At 45.2% G+C, this 18,677-nt stretch overlaps 1 protein-coding gene across 8 annotated transcripts in view; it reads right to left on the bottom strand.

Annotated features, from left to right (window-relative positions):
• The window catches only part of XPO6 (exportin 6), a 114,321-nt gene that overhangs the window by 26,471 nt on the left and 69,173 nt on the right, over window positions 1–18,677 (bottom strand). For 6 of the 8 annotated variants that reach the window (XM_063611970.1, XM_055233220.2, XM_063611975.1 and 3 more), the window contains 4 exons: window positions 11,363–11,471; window positions 9,995–10,087; window positions 8,482–8,551; window positions 1,824–1,983 (listed from right to left, as the gene is read on the bottom strand). In XM_063611970.1, coding sequence (XP_063468040.1) covers window positions 1,824–1,983; window positions 8,482–8,551; window positions 9,995–10,087; window positions 11,363–11,471 — 432 coding nt within the window. The remainder of the gene's footprint in view (window positions 1–1,823; window positions 1,984–8,481; window positions 8,552–9,994; window positions 10,088–11,362; window positions 11,472–18,677) is intronic. The other 2 variants (XM_063611971.1, XM_055233221.2) reach the window with 1 other exon arrangement.

Genomic DNA, 18,677 nt, shown 5'->3' with positions numbered 1-18,677 from the left:
AAACACTGCTAATCATACTGGCTATTAAGGTCATGTAGTCGTAACAAGAGCCTTCTCTCACATTTTATTCTAAATGAAGACAAAATATTAATAGCAAGTATGTTTAAGCACTGGGCTTGCAAATCTAAGCGGTGCAGAAAGACAGGGACCTATCAAATGATTCAGGATCTTTGAGACATCATCTCACGTACCTTTTTTTTTTTTTTTTTTGAGACGGAGTTTCACTCTTGTTGCCCAGGCTGGAGTGCACTGGCGCGATCTCGGCTCACTGCAACCTCCGCCTCCCGGGTTCAAGTGATTCTCCTGTCTCAGCCTTCCGAGTGTCTGGGATTACAGGCGCATGCCCCCCATGCCTGGCTAATTTTTGTATTTTTAGTAGAGATGGGGTTTCATCGTATTGGTTAGGCTGGTCTTGAACTCCTGACCTCAGGTGATCCGCCCACCTCAGCCTCCCAAAGTGTTGGGATTACAGGCGTGAGCCACTGCGCCCGGCCAACTGACAGATAAGATGTATCTATATTGCTTAACAGAGTAAATTCAAATAATGGACTTATCTTTGGATTTCAGACAGAAAAACATGTCTCATCCTGCTAAACCTCAGTGCAAATGGGCCCAGTACAAGAAGAAGAGGAAGAGCGGACTGGCAATATAAACGCTACGGTTTGGAAAGAGCACAACATGTGGACCCAGGAAACTGTTAAAATCTACTCTCTCTCTCAAGGACTGTGTGAACCGAGGCAAGGCACTCACATCACTGAGCCACAATGTACTTACTCAACAATAAAACGGCAATGCCTGTCTCTCAAAGTACAGAACAAAATGAAAGACCATGTGCAAAAACACAGAAAATGTCCTACTACTGTGTGCTGTTTTTATTATTAATATGAATCTGGCTTTTAAGGGATTTAAGCCCCTTGGCTATCTCTGCTTTTCAGCTAAGATGTGGCAGTGAAGTCTGGCATGCATGCACCCAGGCTCCTGAGGCTCACTTCCCCTCTGCACGTCACCAGTGATGCGGCTGCTGGGCCAGTCGAAGCATCGGGTGTCTTGGCTTTGGGCTGGATCCACATCTACTCAGTTTTGATCTAACCAATTCAACAGCTGCCTTGAAATGACCTAAATGTCCTGTCACTTACATCTTGGGTTTTTTGAGGGCAGAAAGGGAGGAGGGACTGCTGACTGGGTAGAATCAAGTGTTCCTCAACAAGTCCATCTGTAAACCTGGTGTGAGACCCAAGAGGAAGGAGAAGAAAAGGAGCCCAGTGGTGAAAGGCTGGGAACCACCTTTCGGGCCAGGCGTGGAGGCTACCCAGCTTTCACTCCCGATGCCCTAATGGGACTGGAAAAACCACAAAAAGCACCCTGTGCATCTAGCTGCCTACTTGGACAGTGGAGTTGACTCCTTATCAGTAGGGCTTTCTTAATATCTCTTTATCTTATGAGGAAAGACATGAAGACTGACCTCTCCTGGTTTCTCCTGGGTCTACAACTGTGTTTACATGTATACACAAGATCTTCAAAGAAATAATAGCTTAAATAGCTTATCAGGCGTTTTGTTATGTGCTAGGCACAGTGCTAAGTGCTTTATCTCATTTAATTCTCACACTAAACCTACAGGAAACTACATCTACTTCATATTGTAAATGAGGGACCTGAAGTTCAGAGAGGTTAAGTAATTTGTTCCATATCAGCTTCTATGAGGCAGAGCCTAGATTTACCCGGGGCCAGAGCAGAAGCTATTTGGCAATATGCTGCCCCCCACACAAGAAGGTAAAGCTGAACTCTGAAGAAGAAACAGCTCCATAAGGTAACTGCCAGCCTACCTCTCCACGACTGTGAGGGCATCATTGAACCGTGCAGCAAACACATCCCCAATAAAGTACTCGGCCAGGCGGCCCACGGCCTGTAGCAGGGAGCTCAAGTCTCTCAGGGAGCAGTGCAGCCGCCGGCAGTCGTTCTCCGCTGTGATGTTCAACCTGTGTCCTGGAACACAACACGCCAGACAGTTTTTCACAGGAAGACCACGCTTTAGATACTACAGATAACAGCTCATCCAGCAAGCCACACACAGCAAAACCAGCAGCAAAACCAATTCTCGAAACAAAGCAACCCACGGGCTGCTTCCCAGTACTGACCAGGGAAACTGGGCTCGGTATCCACCTAACACTACACGCTTGTGCTCCAGAGCCCAGGGACAGAGACAGAGTTACGGGGAGGGGCAGACAGCCTGGGGTGTGCTAACGTGGAAGGAGCCCCTGATCTGATTCCTTTTGACCCTGTAAGGTCCTGACACCACCACTATGACATACAAGGAGGCACACTCAGGGAGGCCCAGGCACTTGCCGAGCACGTGTCACATTTCCGGGGCAAGGCTGGTGTTCTACGCTGAGTCTATGTGACTCCAAATCTGGTTCCTTTAGCATAGGGCCCTATCTCAGAATGAAATTTCCATGGACCAACAGTTAGGACCTGCCCCTGCTAAGAGAGGAGAGGTACACTCAGCACTCCATCCCTGAAGGCTGGGAGGTGGCACAGTATGAAATAAAGAGCATGGGACTTGGATTCCGAAGACACAGATTCCCTGCCACTTCTGGGCTCAGTGCCTCATACGACCCTCCTAAGCCTCAGTATCACTATTATAAGGGCCACGTTAAAATATATAACCCTCTAAGCTACAGAACATTGTTCAGTATTTCTAATTATTATAAATAACAAAGAACTAGTGACTTACTAAGGTCTGAAATTTCCTTACTTTTCAACACAACTTCTTCAAATTGAACAAGGAGGATGCTAAGATGAAAGACAAAACATCCTCCCTTGATTCGGTCACTTCCTTGGTTTTTGGATCCCTCTCTTCACAAATGTCCACAAAAGATAGTAAGAATTTTCAGGCCGGAACAGAGACCTGCAGGTCTGATTCAAGTCCTTCTCACTGACACAGCAGGAATGAGGGTGGGGTGGTAACACCACTAGGGCACCATAACTAGGGCACCTACGATCCCAGCACTCCCTAGAAACTTTCCACACCTGCTCCCTCCCCCTACTTCAGTTCTCTCCTGTCTCTTAGGAGGCAAGACTCACACTGGTCATCACCAACCCTCCTCCTCACACTGGTCACCACCAACCCTCCTCCCGCTGTGCTCCAAAATCAGCTTCCCAGAGCCCAGACTAAGCTTGCAGCTCCCCTGAAGCAGGTGCTGAAGCCTCTGGAGGCTCTCTCCTGCTAAGAGGGGACAGCCTAGACTCTGCATTATCAACTCAGGTCTCTCATGGCCTCGCCACCTTCTATTATGCCACTATGTCATCCAGACCCACTGGTAATTCTCCAGAGCCTCGTGTCTCTGTGCCTCTGCCTAGACTGCTGATCATTTCATCCTCTGCCCACCCAAGCTTTGCAAGCTCCTACACAGCCTCCAGCCTCTCAGGGGCATCCCGTCTCTGTGAGGCCTCCCCACTCCTGCCTTTCTCCTTGGCACCCATGCTTATAAGGAGATAAACCGATGATTTACAAGTCCATCTCCTTACTGACCACAAAATCCCTCGTGGTGAGCAGCTATGTCCAGCAGCCAGCACAGCAGCTGGTACAGAGTGAGTGACCGTAAATGTATGAATGATTTAGATGCAACAGAACAGACGGTAAACTAGAGCAGGACAGAGAGTCCCAGGCAGCTTCCTTCCTCACCCTGTCCCTGGGAATATTGGCATGTATTACCGACAGTAAACACGGATGGGTGGCACCTGTGGAAAGGAAGGGTGGACACCTACGAAGCACGTGGCAGATGAAGTAGCAGGCTGAATGCCTCGATCCGCCACCAACGTCAAGGGATGAGGCTCGCAACGGTGCCTGCGACAGCCCCCAAAAGAAGACACGAGGCTGGAAGAGGGGACAGAGGGCCACATCTTAAGGAGCAGGAGAACAAAAGAGGAGGTAACTCATGGAAGGACCTCAGACAGAGAGGGCCAGTGACAAAGGCTGGTTTTGACCTGCCCCAAATCACCTGCTCCTGCCTCCTCCACTCCACAAGCACAGCAGTGCCCTGGTGCAGAAACAAGATTCCCAGCCTGAGGCAGCCCTGCAGAGGCTGTCAGTGCGGCTAAGGAGTAAGCCAGCTCCTCCAACCAGAGCAACAGAATGACCATCCCACCCAGCCAGACGAACTCACGGAACCAATGCACTGAGAGGGATTTTCACCACGCTGGTTGTGCAAAAGGGAACGCGCGGACTTCATGGGCTGCAAAAAGAGCCCCAATCTCTCAGTTAACTGAAGTGCCACAATTATACACCCTCTGAATGTCAATGGGATTTTCAAGGTTATATCTACACAACCAACTCCCAGGGTCGACTTCTAAAACCTGCTGCTCCTCTGCACACCAACCAGACCTCAGGGCTCTGTGGGAATAAACGCTAATGAAAAATACACCCTGACACTGGGTATGGCATACTACAGGCCCAAAAAGAGCTCGGGTGGCCAGCTTTTCTTTCTCAGAGCAACACTGGGGGTCACTGAGTCCGCTTCAGTAGCCCCTGGCAACTCTCCACATGCTCAACCTTCATTTCGCACGTTCACCTCCCCCCAGGCTCTACCCTCACCACCAGTTTCCAACTTCTCTATGGTACCTAATCCCTTCAACTACGTACCCGCTGAATACCTGAGAACAAGCTTCTTAAGTATTTTAAGTGTGCAAGGGGAACACTGTATTTGTTTTAAAAACCAAACCAAAACACTACCCTAAATCAAGTTTCCATTTGAGTACGGTCCTTAATAGACAATTACTAGAGAGCTTAAAAGTCACCCTGAGCAAGACGTCCTCTGCCCAGCACTTCCCCTGCACATCTGGCCCTTCAGCCTCTTCCTGGACCTCGGCTGAATGCTAGGGAGCTCAAGGGAGCCCTTCCATCTCTGGATAACTTGGTCACAAACACGGGTAAAGTAAGTCTCCCTGTGATTGCTCATCACCCCTGGCCCACTCCTTGAGGGCAGAACACAGAACAAGCCAAAGCCTGCTGACAGCATGATAGCCCTGGGGATGTAACCCCTCATTACCCTCCTGAGAATCCTTGTCATCCTGATCCCTCCCCTCTGAACTTGTCCTATTTTGTCTAGCAAAGAGCAGTACTAGGATGAAAACTATGGGTACCTAGCATCCAGTACCTAGGATGGAAAAAAGCTTGGAAGTGCTAGGTGTGTGTTTTAAACTGTGAGTTTGAACAATATGAAACTGTTGACACTTGATCACTTCTGACCCAACAAAACTGCAATTCCATACAGTTTCACTTCACACATATGTGCATCTAGATCTATGTTCATCAAAATTATAGCTGGTTCTTTCCTGTTCTATCTGCAAGGCAGACAATCACATGGGCAATAAATACCCCAAATCAAATTCTCTACCCTTGACACCCCCTCCTTCAGCCTAGAAACCTAATTTCACCACCACAAAAGTCACACAGGGCATCAAGTAAACTTGAGGGGACAGGCCAGTGTCCCACTGTGAAAAGCTGTTCAGATCCACCCACAGTTTCTTCTGTCTGGCCAAGGCTTAGATTTCCCCCCAAAAGCACAGGACATCTGCAAGGTAGAACCTTCAGATGAGAATAATGCTGAAAGGTTTAGAGGCACAAAACATCATGGCCACACGAAAGTCCTATCTTCCACAAACCAAGTCATCCTAAAGCTGTCTAGATATGACCTAAGCCACATCCAAAGAACAGCTCCTTGGCAAATCACTGCCCTAGGGGAAAAAAAAAATCTTAAACATAATTTAGTCTTCTCTTTTTGAGGAGTTGAGGGAGGTCTAAAAATTAGCATTCAGGCATTTCCCTCTGAGAGAACAAACAAATCATAATCACAAATCATAAACGGACCCAAGCAGAACAAACAATTTAAGTCTAAAAATCTATAAAATTTTGTAGGCAAAATAATCCCGTAGACAGGAAAGTTTGCATGGGTAACCAGAAAAGTTAAAGGGTTACTTAGAGGAGAAATACTGTCTCAATGAAGGAAGATCTCAATGAGGGGTGGCAGAAGTCAAATACAGAATGGAGGCTTTGGGGCCACATACGGACATCAATGCTCTGCAAGGGGACCACCACCAATGAGGGTTTCTTAACCCGCATAAGGTAGAAAAGACAGAGGGAGCAAAGGATGACCTGCCAGGAGCCAGAGCAGCACAGAGCAACCAACGTGGCCCAGCAAGACAAGCTGTGCCTTGGTCTTGACAGAGAAGTGGAGGCAGGCTCAGCAGCAGGAAGGGAAACAGTGAGAAGCACACAAGATCTTCTGAATCCAGCTGCTCTGACAAAAGCAAAAGTGGGAGCCTTCCAGGCTGGGTAACCACACTGCAGGCCTCACTGCTGGACAAAATGTGCATCCCATTGTCATACACGGTCACAGCACCAGGAGTAGATAAGAATCGCGGCTGGCGCCCATTTACACAGGCTCCAGAGGAGACCCAAGAACTAAAGGCTGGGCTAGAAAGTAAATGCAAATGAAGGAAGGCCCAGAGCCTATCAGGGATGAGAGGACACAGTTTCTGTTGAGGGTCATGAGGCTGACTGACTGGTGTGGCATGGAGGTTATTTGAGGGGGTAAACGGCTATGGGAACCAGGGGAAAAAATGTACTCAGAGTTTCCATTTGTTAATAGCCTTTGCACTAGAAACTTGGCTTCTGAGACACCAAAAATTGGGGAATGCTTTGTCATGAATAAGAGAGCTCGTTTTAAAACAGGAAATAAGCATTTTTCCAGCCTGAGAGGTTTTGCCACTGGAGTACAAACCAAGGATCAGTGCTGAGGATGAGATTTACAAATGATCTGGAAGAGCCGAGTTCTGTGAAATTGCCAGTAAACAGGCTTTAGTGAAAGCAGGTATGTGGTATTTCCTATAGGAAAAAATAAATCACATTATCCTTCTAGGGAGAAGAGCTCAGAATTATCAGCTATGTCCCAGAAATAGAGTTTCAGATTCACTAGACTTTCACCTAAAGACAGACACAACAGTAAACAGGACACTGAAGGGTCAGTGTGGGGGAGGAAAGAACACCTGCTTGATTTTTGTAATAGATCAATAACAGTGTCTTCAGGGTCCTGAGTACATTCTAATTTGAATAGTGGTCCTGAAGGAAAGACCACCTGGGCACGATTATTCCCAAAAATGCTTCTGGAAACATCTGTAGCACTTCTACACAGCCAAATGATTTTCATTAGCGGTGACAGCACATTTTACAGGCATGTTTGCTTTGAAAGTGTCTTTTTAAAGTTTTGTCTTTTTAAATTTCTTACCCTATCTACAAAGTCAGGGCCTACATTCGGGGCATGCCAAGGCCCATCAGCCTCCTGGGGCCCACTAGATTATTCAGAAGCTTATATAGTCATGGAAACCAGCCGTCACAGACCACCAAGAAGGACAGCCTCGGAAAAAGGCTCCAATGGAGGCTCTGCCATGAATCACAAGCTCATCCAGGAGATGGGCTGCACACTGGGCGGCTCTGTGCTGGGCAGAAACAACAGTTACCCAACACGGGCTGCACGCCAGAGCCAGGACAGATCCTGCAAGAAGCACGCTGGGAAGAAGGAAGGGCAGTAGAAGTGGTGCGTAGCAGCTGATGGGGCAGGGAAGACACATGTGGCTTTCAGTTACTGGTGTTTTCAGTTGACAAAAATGAATGTCAGATGTTAGCTATTTCAACGTTGACAAAAATGAATGTCAGATGTTAGCTATTTCAACATTTTGTCATTCCCTATTATACCATCATGATACCAACAAAGCCATGGGACCCTGGGTAAATTAACATCTCTGAACATCAATTTCCTCTTCTGTAAAATAGGGGTAACTACTAATAGCACTTACACCTCACAGGACAATGGAGAGAATTAAGTAATATATAAGTCAATAATATAGTGCCTGGCATGTAATGAGAGCTACAAATGGAAGCTATTATTATTATTGTTATCAACAAAATAACAAAGCAAGCTAACCCTAAACCCCAAGCAGGCAGGACCTGTAAACAGCAGCCAAAAGCCTTTTCAACCAACTCTGGTCAGAGCCCCCCCCGGGGCCATTTGCAACAGGTGCAGGGGGCGGGGGGACCACAGGCCATCAGCTGCGCTATGGCCTTCCAATTCTAGAGTGAGCAGGAAGCAAGAAAGCACAAGGCCATGTTCTCCCTAGTACACTTGCTGGTTGAAAGGACATAAGGAAATATTAGGGGCTTTTTAGTAAGTCCTGTCTCTTTACTCCAAATCAGTTTCTTTTCCAAACACCTCCTTGGAATACACTGTCATGACCTCATCTTTTACCTCCCCACAGCTTTTTATCATAAGTCTTTAAAAACGTTCCCTGTTTAGAAGTGGGGAGAGATGCCAGTTGGGAGGCTGCAGTGAAGAAATCATGTTCCGACAGCAGCGGCAGCAGTAATGAAATATCAGTCCGATGGTTTTTTGAATGTTTGGTTAAATTAGAAAATAAAAATCAGTTTACCTGACCCTGAAGTGACTATAAACTGTTGTAATCCCAAATAAACTTCTAAATTGTCCTGAAGAACAGGGAACTGAAAACAAAGAAACAACAACAACAAAAATTTTAAGTCATAAATGCAAGTTTTAATAGCATTTTAACATTACGACATAACACGCAACTATGGGGCGAGGAACAGGATCAAAACCTTTTCTCTAGGAACCTTTACATGCAGCTAAAAAGCTATGACCCCCCTTCAGTGCCCCCCAACTACAGTTTCTATAATTGAAACCGCCGATTAATACACAGAATAAGAAAGAAAACGTATTAGTTCGACCCTTTTAAAAAAAAAAAAAAAAAAGCAAAGGACACTGTGGTATGACTATTTACATTCCTAATAGAGGAGATCAAACCCTGAAATGACCTACACCTTCTAGAACCCTGAGAAGGCACCATATCTCCCTTCAAATCCAAGGGAACCTCTACCTTGAGAGATATGTCAGCTATGCTTTATTAAAGCACACGGTAAAGTGATAAGATGGGCTAAATTATTTGGAAGTCAGTTCCCTTGCTCAAGTAGCAGTCAGAACGTCATAACCGGAGCTGCATCTTTCTTTCTCAAGCTGCTACACTCACCAGTAAGATTAAAACATGACTGGCCCCTAAGAAAGGCAGATGGCAAAGTGCGAAGCTTTCCAGGAGAGAACACAAATATAGCTGGGTCATTCAATGCAAAAGATGACCCTATGGCCAGGGGCGGTGGCTCACGCCTGTAAATTCCAGCACTTTGGGAGGCAGAGGCGGGCAGACGACAAAGTCAGGAGATCAAGACCATCCTGGCTAACACGGTGAAACCCCGTCTCTACCAAAAATACAAAAAGTTAGCTGGGTGTGGTGGTGAGCACCTGTAGTCGCACCTACTCGGGAGGCTGAGGCAGGATAATTGCTTGAACCCAGTAGGCAGAGGTTGCAGTGAGCCAAGATCACGCCACTGCACTCCAGCCTGGGCGACAGCGTGAGACTTTGTCTCAAAAAAAAAAAAAAAAAATTACCCTAATAACTGCCTTGCCTTGAAGAAGTGATGAATTTAATGAAATCTCTTTGAATAACATGCACCACATAGGGAAGGGAATCAATCCTTACAACTAAAGATTCCAGCACATATAGACACACGCAGAGAAAGCTAGCAATTTGCCAAGAGCGAGCTTTACAAAGGCCAGCTTTTCAGCAATGTAACTTCTGTAAATAACAGCTCCCACTCGGCCTGGCCACTTGCAAGCTACTGATAAAGGTATTAAGGCTTTAGTCAAATTGCTATTATATCCAAGACTAAATAAGGTTCCAAAAGTTGGTTTAATATTTTGTGGAAATGTTAATATTTGTTCAGTTTGAGCATCACTTATGGCAATTATTCTGTTTTTAAAAATTACATAGGGGGTAAAGAGGGGAGAGAGAGAGAGATCCAGGGAAGTCAACCAGCCATGCTCTGTATACAGAGAAATCGCTACACTCTCCACTCCCCCGGACGGCACATTACCAGTGTGGAGAAGGCATGCGTGGGCAGGAGCTCCATCACTTTGGCCACCACCTCCAAGCTCTGCCGTAAGTACCGCTGCCACTCCGTCTGCTGCTGTGGGGGAAGCACAGGAGAGTCAGCTCTCCCAGAATCCTCTCATCTTCCTTGCCAACCTCAAGTCCACTCAGACATAAAATTTTGAAGAAATGGAAAATGATGGAACCAGGTTATCTGGTACTATAAAAAGCCCAAGATACAATTTTTTAAAAATGATGAATTAATTTCACAAAAAACTACTTCCTCAGAAAGTAAATGATCCACATAGAATAAGCTATTTTCCCCACCTTGGGTTATAGGATACAGAGATGGAGAGCCACTTGTGAAACCACCTGTTGGAAATGATCACGCGTCACCTTCTGACACGGTCCACTACTGTATCCCTATCCACATAACTGACTCAGTGCCACTCAGAATGGGGTCCACAGCCAGCCAGCAAATGCATCCCCTGGTGGGCTGTCAGAAATGCAAATTCTATGGTCCCCACCCCAAGCCTCCAGAATCAGAATCTGCTTTAACAAGCTGTTCCAGTGATTCTTATCCATGCTGACATTCAAGAAGCAAGACACATCACTCCCCTTTTGGGAGATGAGGACATTAAGGCTCATAGAAATGCCACACCCAGCCCTCCAATCTCCTCCATGCCCAAGGTTGCAGAGCTTCAAACCCAAGCCATCTGGCTCTAAGCAAAGGGCTCTCTGTAACCCAAATATGACCACCCATAAGCTCTTGACCATACCACAGTCACTCTTACTTTGAGAAGAGCAGCAGTTATTTGAAAAATTTTAAAGTACCTAATGGTTTAAAAAAAACACTGGAATTGTTTCCTTAAAGACATTTTCCTTATTAATGTTGGGCACACCAGCATCAATAAATTCAAGGCTGATTTTAAGAGGTAGAAGTTTGCATAATATACTCCGAACAGACTTCCTTTCATTCTAGCCTTATCGGTTCAGTATCTCGCTAACAGTCTCCACAAGCATCCAGCTAGCTCTTATTGCTGCCCAGGTTGGGGAGCAGAGGTGAGGGTGCAAGGCAGAGGAGACAGAGAGGATACAGAGTTCTCACTAAACCGTTTTTCAATGTGCATATGGTTTCTCTACTTACATCTCTAGTCCACATAGATAAAAAAGCCTATAAAACATTTTTTACAGTTAATAAGCCAAAAGGGACCAGCAGGAAATTTAAAATTTCAAATGTATGACTCAAACCAGAAGACTACTCTGGTTTCAGAACAGTCTTCGGAGCAGAGGGCTCTGGGTTCCAGGTCCCCATTCTGATTCACGTCACAACATGACAGCGACAGAAAGTCAATCAGGGCGTGCCACTTACATCGTCATCCAGAGTCTCGTCATCCAACTCCTCCAGCTGGGCTTGGTTGTATCTGAACTGGATTCGATTCAACACCTCTGTGAGGAGGAGCACCAGGGCGTCTTCGTACCTACGTGGCAGGGAGAAATTCAACATCGATCAGGCCAAAGGAGGCTTTCAGCTTAGAATTTGGAAAATGCCTCCTGCACTATAAAAGAAATGGTGTCCATGTTGATCACCATGGAAAAGGAGCATCGAAATTCCTGAGGCTGAGTTTATGGGTTGGCAGGTGTGTGCGGCCCATGGAACAGAAGCAGAGGTATTTATTTAATGACATACCAGGCACCATGTATCTTCCTGACAGACTGTTTATATAATAGCCTTTTTTGTCTCTGGCAATAATTTCTGTCTTAAAATAAATTTTGTCTGCTATTAGTATAGTGACCCAAGCTTTCTTTTGGTTACTTTTTGCTCAGAGTATCTTTTTCCATCTTTTTACTTTCAATCTATTTGTATCTGAATCCAAAGTGAGTCTCTTGTAGACAACACGTCATTGGGTCGTGGCTTTAAAAAATCTATTCTCTGCCTTTTTTAAGAGAAGAATCTAACCCACTAAATGTAATGTAATTACTGATGAGGAAGGCCTCATTTCTGCCATTTTGCTATTTATTTTCTATGACTTATGTTCCTCAATTCCTCCATTCCTGCGTTCTTTTGTGTCAAACAGGTATTTTCTAGTGCTGCATTTTAAATCCCTTGTCCTCTCTTTTACTAAGTATTTTCAAGTTATGGTCTTAGCAGCTGCTCTGGGGATGATAGGCACTGCATATAAATATTACCTAATTCAGTGATTTCATGCTTTTAACAGCTGTGAGAAGTAAATGGTATCAATATTTTTCTGATGAGGAAACAACAATTAACAGAAGTTAAATAAACTGCCCAAGGCCACAAAGCTATTTTGAACCCAGGGCTCCCTAACTCAAAACCATGTTCTCACTACACATAAATCACCAATGGATTTTTGTTTTGTTTTGTTTTGTTTTTGGAGACAGAGACTCACTCTGTCACCCAGGCTGAAGTGCAATGGCGCAATCTTGGCTCACTCCAACCTCCGCCTCCCCAGGTTCAGTGATTCTCATGCCTCAGCCTCCCGAGTGGCTGGGACTACAGGCATGACCCACTAGGCCTGGCTAATTTTTGTATTTTTAGTAGAGACGGAGTTTCGCCATGTTGGCCAGGTTGGTCTTGAAATCCCAACCTCAGATGATCCGCCCGCCTCGACCTCCCAAAGTGTCAGGATTACAGGTGTGATCCTGCGCCCAGCACCAATGGGTTTTATGCCTGCTCCACCCAACTCCCAAAACCTAATCTTTAGTCCATTTTAAGAAGACTTAGAAACTAAAAAGAGCCTGGGGAACCCCTGACCCTTTTATTTGTGTCTAAGAATAATTTTTCAGAGAAATACTCAGAGCAGTAGGTTTGGATATTTCCCACATGTAATAAGAACCCAACTCAGGGCCGGGTGCGGTGGCTCACGCTTGTAATCCCAGCACTTTGGGAGGCAGAGGCGGGTGGATCACGAGGTCAGGAGATCGAGACCACAGTGAAACCTCGTCTCTACTAAAAATACAAAAAAATTAGCCGGGCGTGGTGGCGGGCGCCTGTAGTCCCAGCTACTCGGAGAGGCTGAGGCAGGAGAATGGCGTGAACCCGGGAGGCGGAGCTTGCAGTGAGCCGAGATTGCGCCACTGCACTCCAGCCTGGGCGACAGAGCGAGACTCCATCTCAAAAAAAAAAAAAAAAAAAAAAAAGAACCCAACTCAGAAGATACCAAGTTATAAGCAACAATTGCTACCACAAGGACAAACAAACTGCTCATTTTCAAGAACAAATCATGTTGCCTAAATACTCGCCTATCCTGAAAGGCTTCTAAGATAAGTTAAGGGACTGCTCCCACTCATAGAGCAAACCACCAGTGCTGGTTAGTAAGCTCTCCACATCAATCTACTCTCCAAAGTTATGATGCTGAGGCTGAGACTCAAAGGACAGTTTGTTTCGGTCTGTTAGGTTCTGCCAGCAGGGACACTGGAGGGAGACTGGAAGCAGAAGGGACAAAAGGACTGCATCCTTCCTGTGGTCTTGCTGTCCTGGCAGTGCTGCCTCAGCAACAGACACCTGGCAGAAGCAACTGGTTCCGGTTTCCAGCTTCATTCCACATTCCCAGAACTAGTATCGTGCACCCTCAGAGGTACAGGCAACACCCTCTCCTCAAAGGAATGGTCCCAGTTCGAAAAGATCCCTCCTCTGAACTCCTGCGACAGCTGGATGGGGCTCTCTCTTCAGAGATCTGAACCCAAGTTGCTCGGGGTCCAAGCAGTGATCTTCCAGATTTTGACAGCCCCAGCTTCTTGCTTGTGTACTTCTAGCCTTAGGGGTTGAGCCACTTCCTGTACTTATCATCTGTGTTATCTCAGTGTTCCCTCTGAAACCTATTTAATCAATTTCCTACAATGAATTTTCTGTTCAAATAATTAAGTATGGTTTCTGATTTCCTGGCAGGACTCTAATACACCACTCAATCTAATACAGTTGAGTACTGGGACAACATGATAACCAAAGCTAAAAGATATCCAATACCAAGACCAAATACAGTCCATTTAGTCCATGAGGTACAGCCCATGTGATGAGACTCGGTCTACCGACCACTTACAAATCCTCCTGGATTGTCCCATTTCAGATTTTGGTGACCAGAGTATCTTTTTTTTTTTTAACTTAAGAATTTAACCTATGCCAAAATTGACATTTGTATTTATTTACTTACTTTTTTAACATAATTTCAACTTTTATGTTAGATTCAGGGGATACATGTACAGACTGGTTACCGGAGTATACTGCGTGATGCCGAGGTTTGAGGTACAACTGATCTCACCCAGGCACTGAGCATAGTACCCAGTAGCTTTTCAACCCCTGCCCTCCTCCCCACTCCCCTCTCTATCAGTCTCCAGTGTCTGTTGTTGCCATCCTATGTCCATGAGCACCCACTATTTAGCTCCCAATAGCTCGTTTCTTAACTAGAGACAGAGACACTCCCTACTTACCCATATCCAGCAATGACTCCCCAACTATATGCAAACGACTTAACAACCTAACACACGCCAGCCCTAAAGTAGACTAGCAACTGAACAGGGCCCAGGAAAGAATGCTGGCGGGGAAAAGGCACTAATAAAATCCACAACATCTGTGGGAAAATTCACCCAATAAAGTCAAAATCCCACTTAGTAAACTCCATAGAAAGGTAAGATCAAACATTTAGGCCTAGAGTTTATGTTTTTGCCTTTGTTCAAGACGTAAATTTCTAAAGTTACAGAAGTTTCACACTATAAATTGCTGTGACAGATCAAAATATTTTCACAATTCTGCTAGGAAAGAAAATCTACTTCAGACCAGAGGACAGATGAATTTTGTCATCTATAAATTGTCTTGCTGTGCTAAAAGGAAATTTAGAGACTTTCTATACAAATGTAACTCTAAATTAGAGCTAAAATCTTAACTGGCAATTGGCAACTCTGGCTGCAAAAAAAAAAACCCGTATCACTTAGAAAATTAAGTCCAAGCAGGAACCAGGCAAACATGCACATAGATCACTGGTCTCCCAAAGTGTCATGTGGGAAGTGGAGAAAGTATATGGCTGTGGCAGACACTCTGGTTGCCTGCCCAATACCCATTCTCCTTCCTCAGCAAGAGAGCACTGGGTATTGGGACCAACTCAAAGACAACATCTCCCCTGAAGATGGGGGTGGTCAACGAGAGACTAAAGCAGCTACTGGGTGGGACTTCTAAGAAAGCTTCTTTTGCCCAACCTATCCCACTTCTTGTTCCTGCCGCCTGAATCGTGGGTGTGATGTCTATAGCATCATCCAGCATCCATCTCTGACCATAAGATGATGATGAAGAGGGAAGCCGTGCCTAATGGTAGAACAAATAGGTAAAAGGATTCAAAAAATTACTTGCTACTCAAAGAGACACGACTTCTCAAGGAAAAGTCAATCAACAGATGCCAACCTCAAGATGACAAAGGTGCTGGAATTATCGATGACTCTAAAACAGCTATAATAACAATGCTCCATGAGGTTCCTCTATGGTCTGAATTGCGCGACTCTTCCCCAAAAACTACTCATTCATATATTGAAGCCTAACCCTCAACGTGTCTGTATTTGAAGACAGGGCCTATAAAAAGGTAATAAAGTTATGTGAGGTCAAAGAGTAGGGCCTTAATCCAATAGGACTGTTGCCCGTATGAGAAGACGAAGAGACACAAGGGTTCTCTCCCTCCCTTTCGTCACATGCACACAAGAAAGGAAACGTGAGCATTCAGAGAGAAGGCGCCGTCTGCAAGCCACCAAGAGAGCTCACGGAATCTGCCAGCATCTTGAAGTGGAACTTCTAGACTCCAAAACTATGAGAAAATAATTTCTGTTGTTTAAGGCCGGCCTGGGGTATTTTGTCATGGTGGCCCAATCTAACCAATAGAGAAGGTAAACAATATGAGAAAGAAACCTGGAACTTCAAGAATGAAGGAAAAGCAAGAGAAATGGCAATGTCTGGGTAAATCTAATAGACTACTTCTTTCTTCTTAAGAGCTATAAAATATGAATGATGGGTACGTGTATAAATTAGAACACTGTCTGGTGGGGTTTTCCAAGTATGTATATGTAAAACCTCAATATAAAGAAGAGAGGCTAAAGGACTCTAATCTATATGGTGGTAAGGTTTCCATACCACCCTTGTGGTAAAATGTGACTGTGAAAAGTTAAGTATATATATATACTGTAATACCCAGAGCAACCACCAAAAAAACCCACATAAAGAAATGTGGTCCAACACTCAATAGATACACTGGAAAAGAAAACTAAATGTGTATGCAACTAACAGAGTCTCAAAATATATGAAGCAAAAACTGATCAAACTAAAAGGAGACAGACAAATCCAAAATTATTTCTGGAGAATTCACCCCTCTCTCAGTAACTGATAGAACAAGTAGGATAAAGACAACATGTACAGGCTGGGCGCGGTGGCTCACTCCTGTAATCCCAGCACTTTGGGAGGCCAAGGCAGGCGGATCACCTGAGGTCAGGAGTTCCAGACCAGCCTGGCCAACATGGCAAAACCCTGTCTCTACTAAAAATACAAAAATTAGCCAGGCGTGGTGGCGGGCACCTGTAATCCCAGCTACTTGGGAGGCTGAGGCAGGAGAATCGCTTGAACCTGGGAGGTGGAGGTTGCAGTGAGCCGAGATCACGCCATTGCACTCCAGCCTGGGTGACAGAGCAAGACCCCATCTCAAAAAAAAAAAAAAAAAAAAAAAACACATGTACAAATTAAACTAGAAAACAATAACAAAATGATATATGGAAAATCCCCAAATATTTGGAAACTAAACAGAGGAAATCTCCAAAGAAATTGGAAAATATTTTAAATCAAATGAAAATTAAAATGTAACATTAAAATTTGAGGGATAGCCAGGCGTGGTGGCTCACACCTGTAATCCCAGCACTTTGGGAGGCCAAGGCGGGCAGATCACAAGGTCACGAGATTGAGACCAGCCTGACCAACATGGTGAAACCCTGTCTCTACTGAAAATTAGCCGGGCGTGGTGGTTTGTGCCTGTAATCCCAGCTACTAGGGAGGCTGAGGCAGGAGAATTGCTTGAACCCGGGAAGCGGAGGTTGCAGTGAGCCGAGATCGGGCCACTGCACTCCAGCCTGGTGACAGAGTGAGACCCTGTCTCAAAAAAAAAAAAAAATTTTGAGGGATAAAGCTAAAGCAGGGCTTAGAAGGAAATTTACAGCATGAAATGCTTATATACACCACAGAGATAAGCCTATAAGCCTCAAGTTCTGAGAGTTAAATAAAATTATACATGTTAAGGCAACTACATAGTAGGTACTCAATAAAATATATATGAATAAAGAACAAAAGAACAAAGAAATGAATGAAAAACACACAGGCGATAAACAGACAAAATTCCAAGTCAGGTAAATACAAAGGATTGAAGCATATTCCTGGATAGCTTTTTCAACTCAATAAAGCAACTAAGACTCTATTCACTTGCCCTGTGGGGCAGTCAAGAGCAGGAACTAGAAAGCTGCAAGAGCTCTGATCTAAACCTAGTTCACACCTTTATTGCACCACAATGTCATGTCTAACAGTGGCACTTCCTCTTTATTAAGCAGGTTCACCCACTCCAAAAAGCGAGCAGCAGTTTTTCTCACGCTCACTCACATTTGTTTACAGCCCGATCTAATGTCACCAGAATCCCTACATTGGTTTGTGGCCAGCACTTGCCAGAAGTCTAGTCACAAAGAGGCTCACAGAACATGACACAATGACTTTAGGTTGCTTCACACACTCAGGTTTCTTCATCTTCCTGTAGAAGTAAGTTTCTACACAGGTGACTCCCTTCACATTGACAAGCACAAAGAGCCGGAAGTGAGAGAGAAAGGGGAGGTGAACCAATGCTTATTTACTGAGCACCTACTGTCAGCCAAGGCACTTTACGCTCATTAGTTCATCCCACTTTCTCAACAATCTGTGAGGAAGGCACAACCATCCAAAAGCACAAACAAGGAAAGGGAAAGGAAAATCCGGGCCTTTCCATGCCACCACCTCAAAATACAGATCAGGACGATCTACCCCATCAGCCATTCCACTCTGCAGGAATGGCTACAGAACATTTACCCCATTAACACCGGGGCTCAGGCTCTCTCAAGTCCCCACGGTCTCCCATCAAGAAACTCCTCTCACACCTGTAATCCCAGCACTATGGGAGGCCGAGATGGGTGGATCACGAGGTGAGGAGATCGAGACCATCCTGGCTAACACAGTGAAACCCTATCTCTACTAAAAATACAAAAAATTAGCCGGGCATGGTGGCGGGCACCTGTAGTCCCAGCTACTCGGGAGGCTGAGGTAGGAGAATGGTGTGAACCTGGGAGGCGGAGCTTGCAGTGAGCCGAGATCGCACCACTGCACTCCTGACCAGGCGAGGCAGCATGCAAAGCTCCAATTTCCAAGCTCCTAGGACCAAAAATAAATCTATGTACATTTGTGCTTCTAAATTTGTAGCCTACAATGCTTACCACTTTGTTGTGATGAATGATGCAAAACCTTTAAACCACAAGGGACAGGAAATGAGTGCTGCCTTTGTGACTTAACCACACCTACGTTTCCCATTTAAGACAGCAAGAAAACATTTTTGACTACTTCCTGCAAGATTAGTTGCTTCTGAAATATGATTCCAGAACATCCCAACTTCTCTCTGGTGTATTTTATCAGT

The sequence above is a fragment of the Symphalangus syndactylus genome, chromosome 11 (assembly GCF_028878055.3).
Source record: "Symphalangus syndactylus isolate Jambi chromosome 11, NHGRI_mSymSyn1-v2.1_pri, whole genome shotgun sequence".
Taxonomy (NCBI): Eukaryota; Metazoa; Chordata; class Mammalia; order Primates; family Hylobatidae; genus Symphalangus; species Symphalangus syndactylus.
Note: the sequence above shows the minus strand (reverse complement) of the source record. Positions and strands in the feature narration are given on the sequence as shown.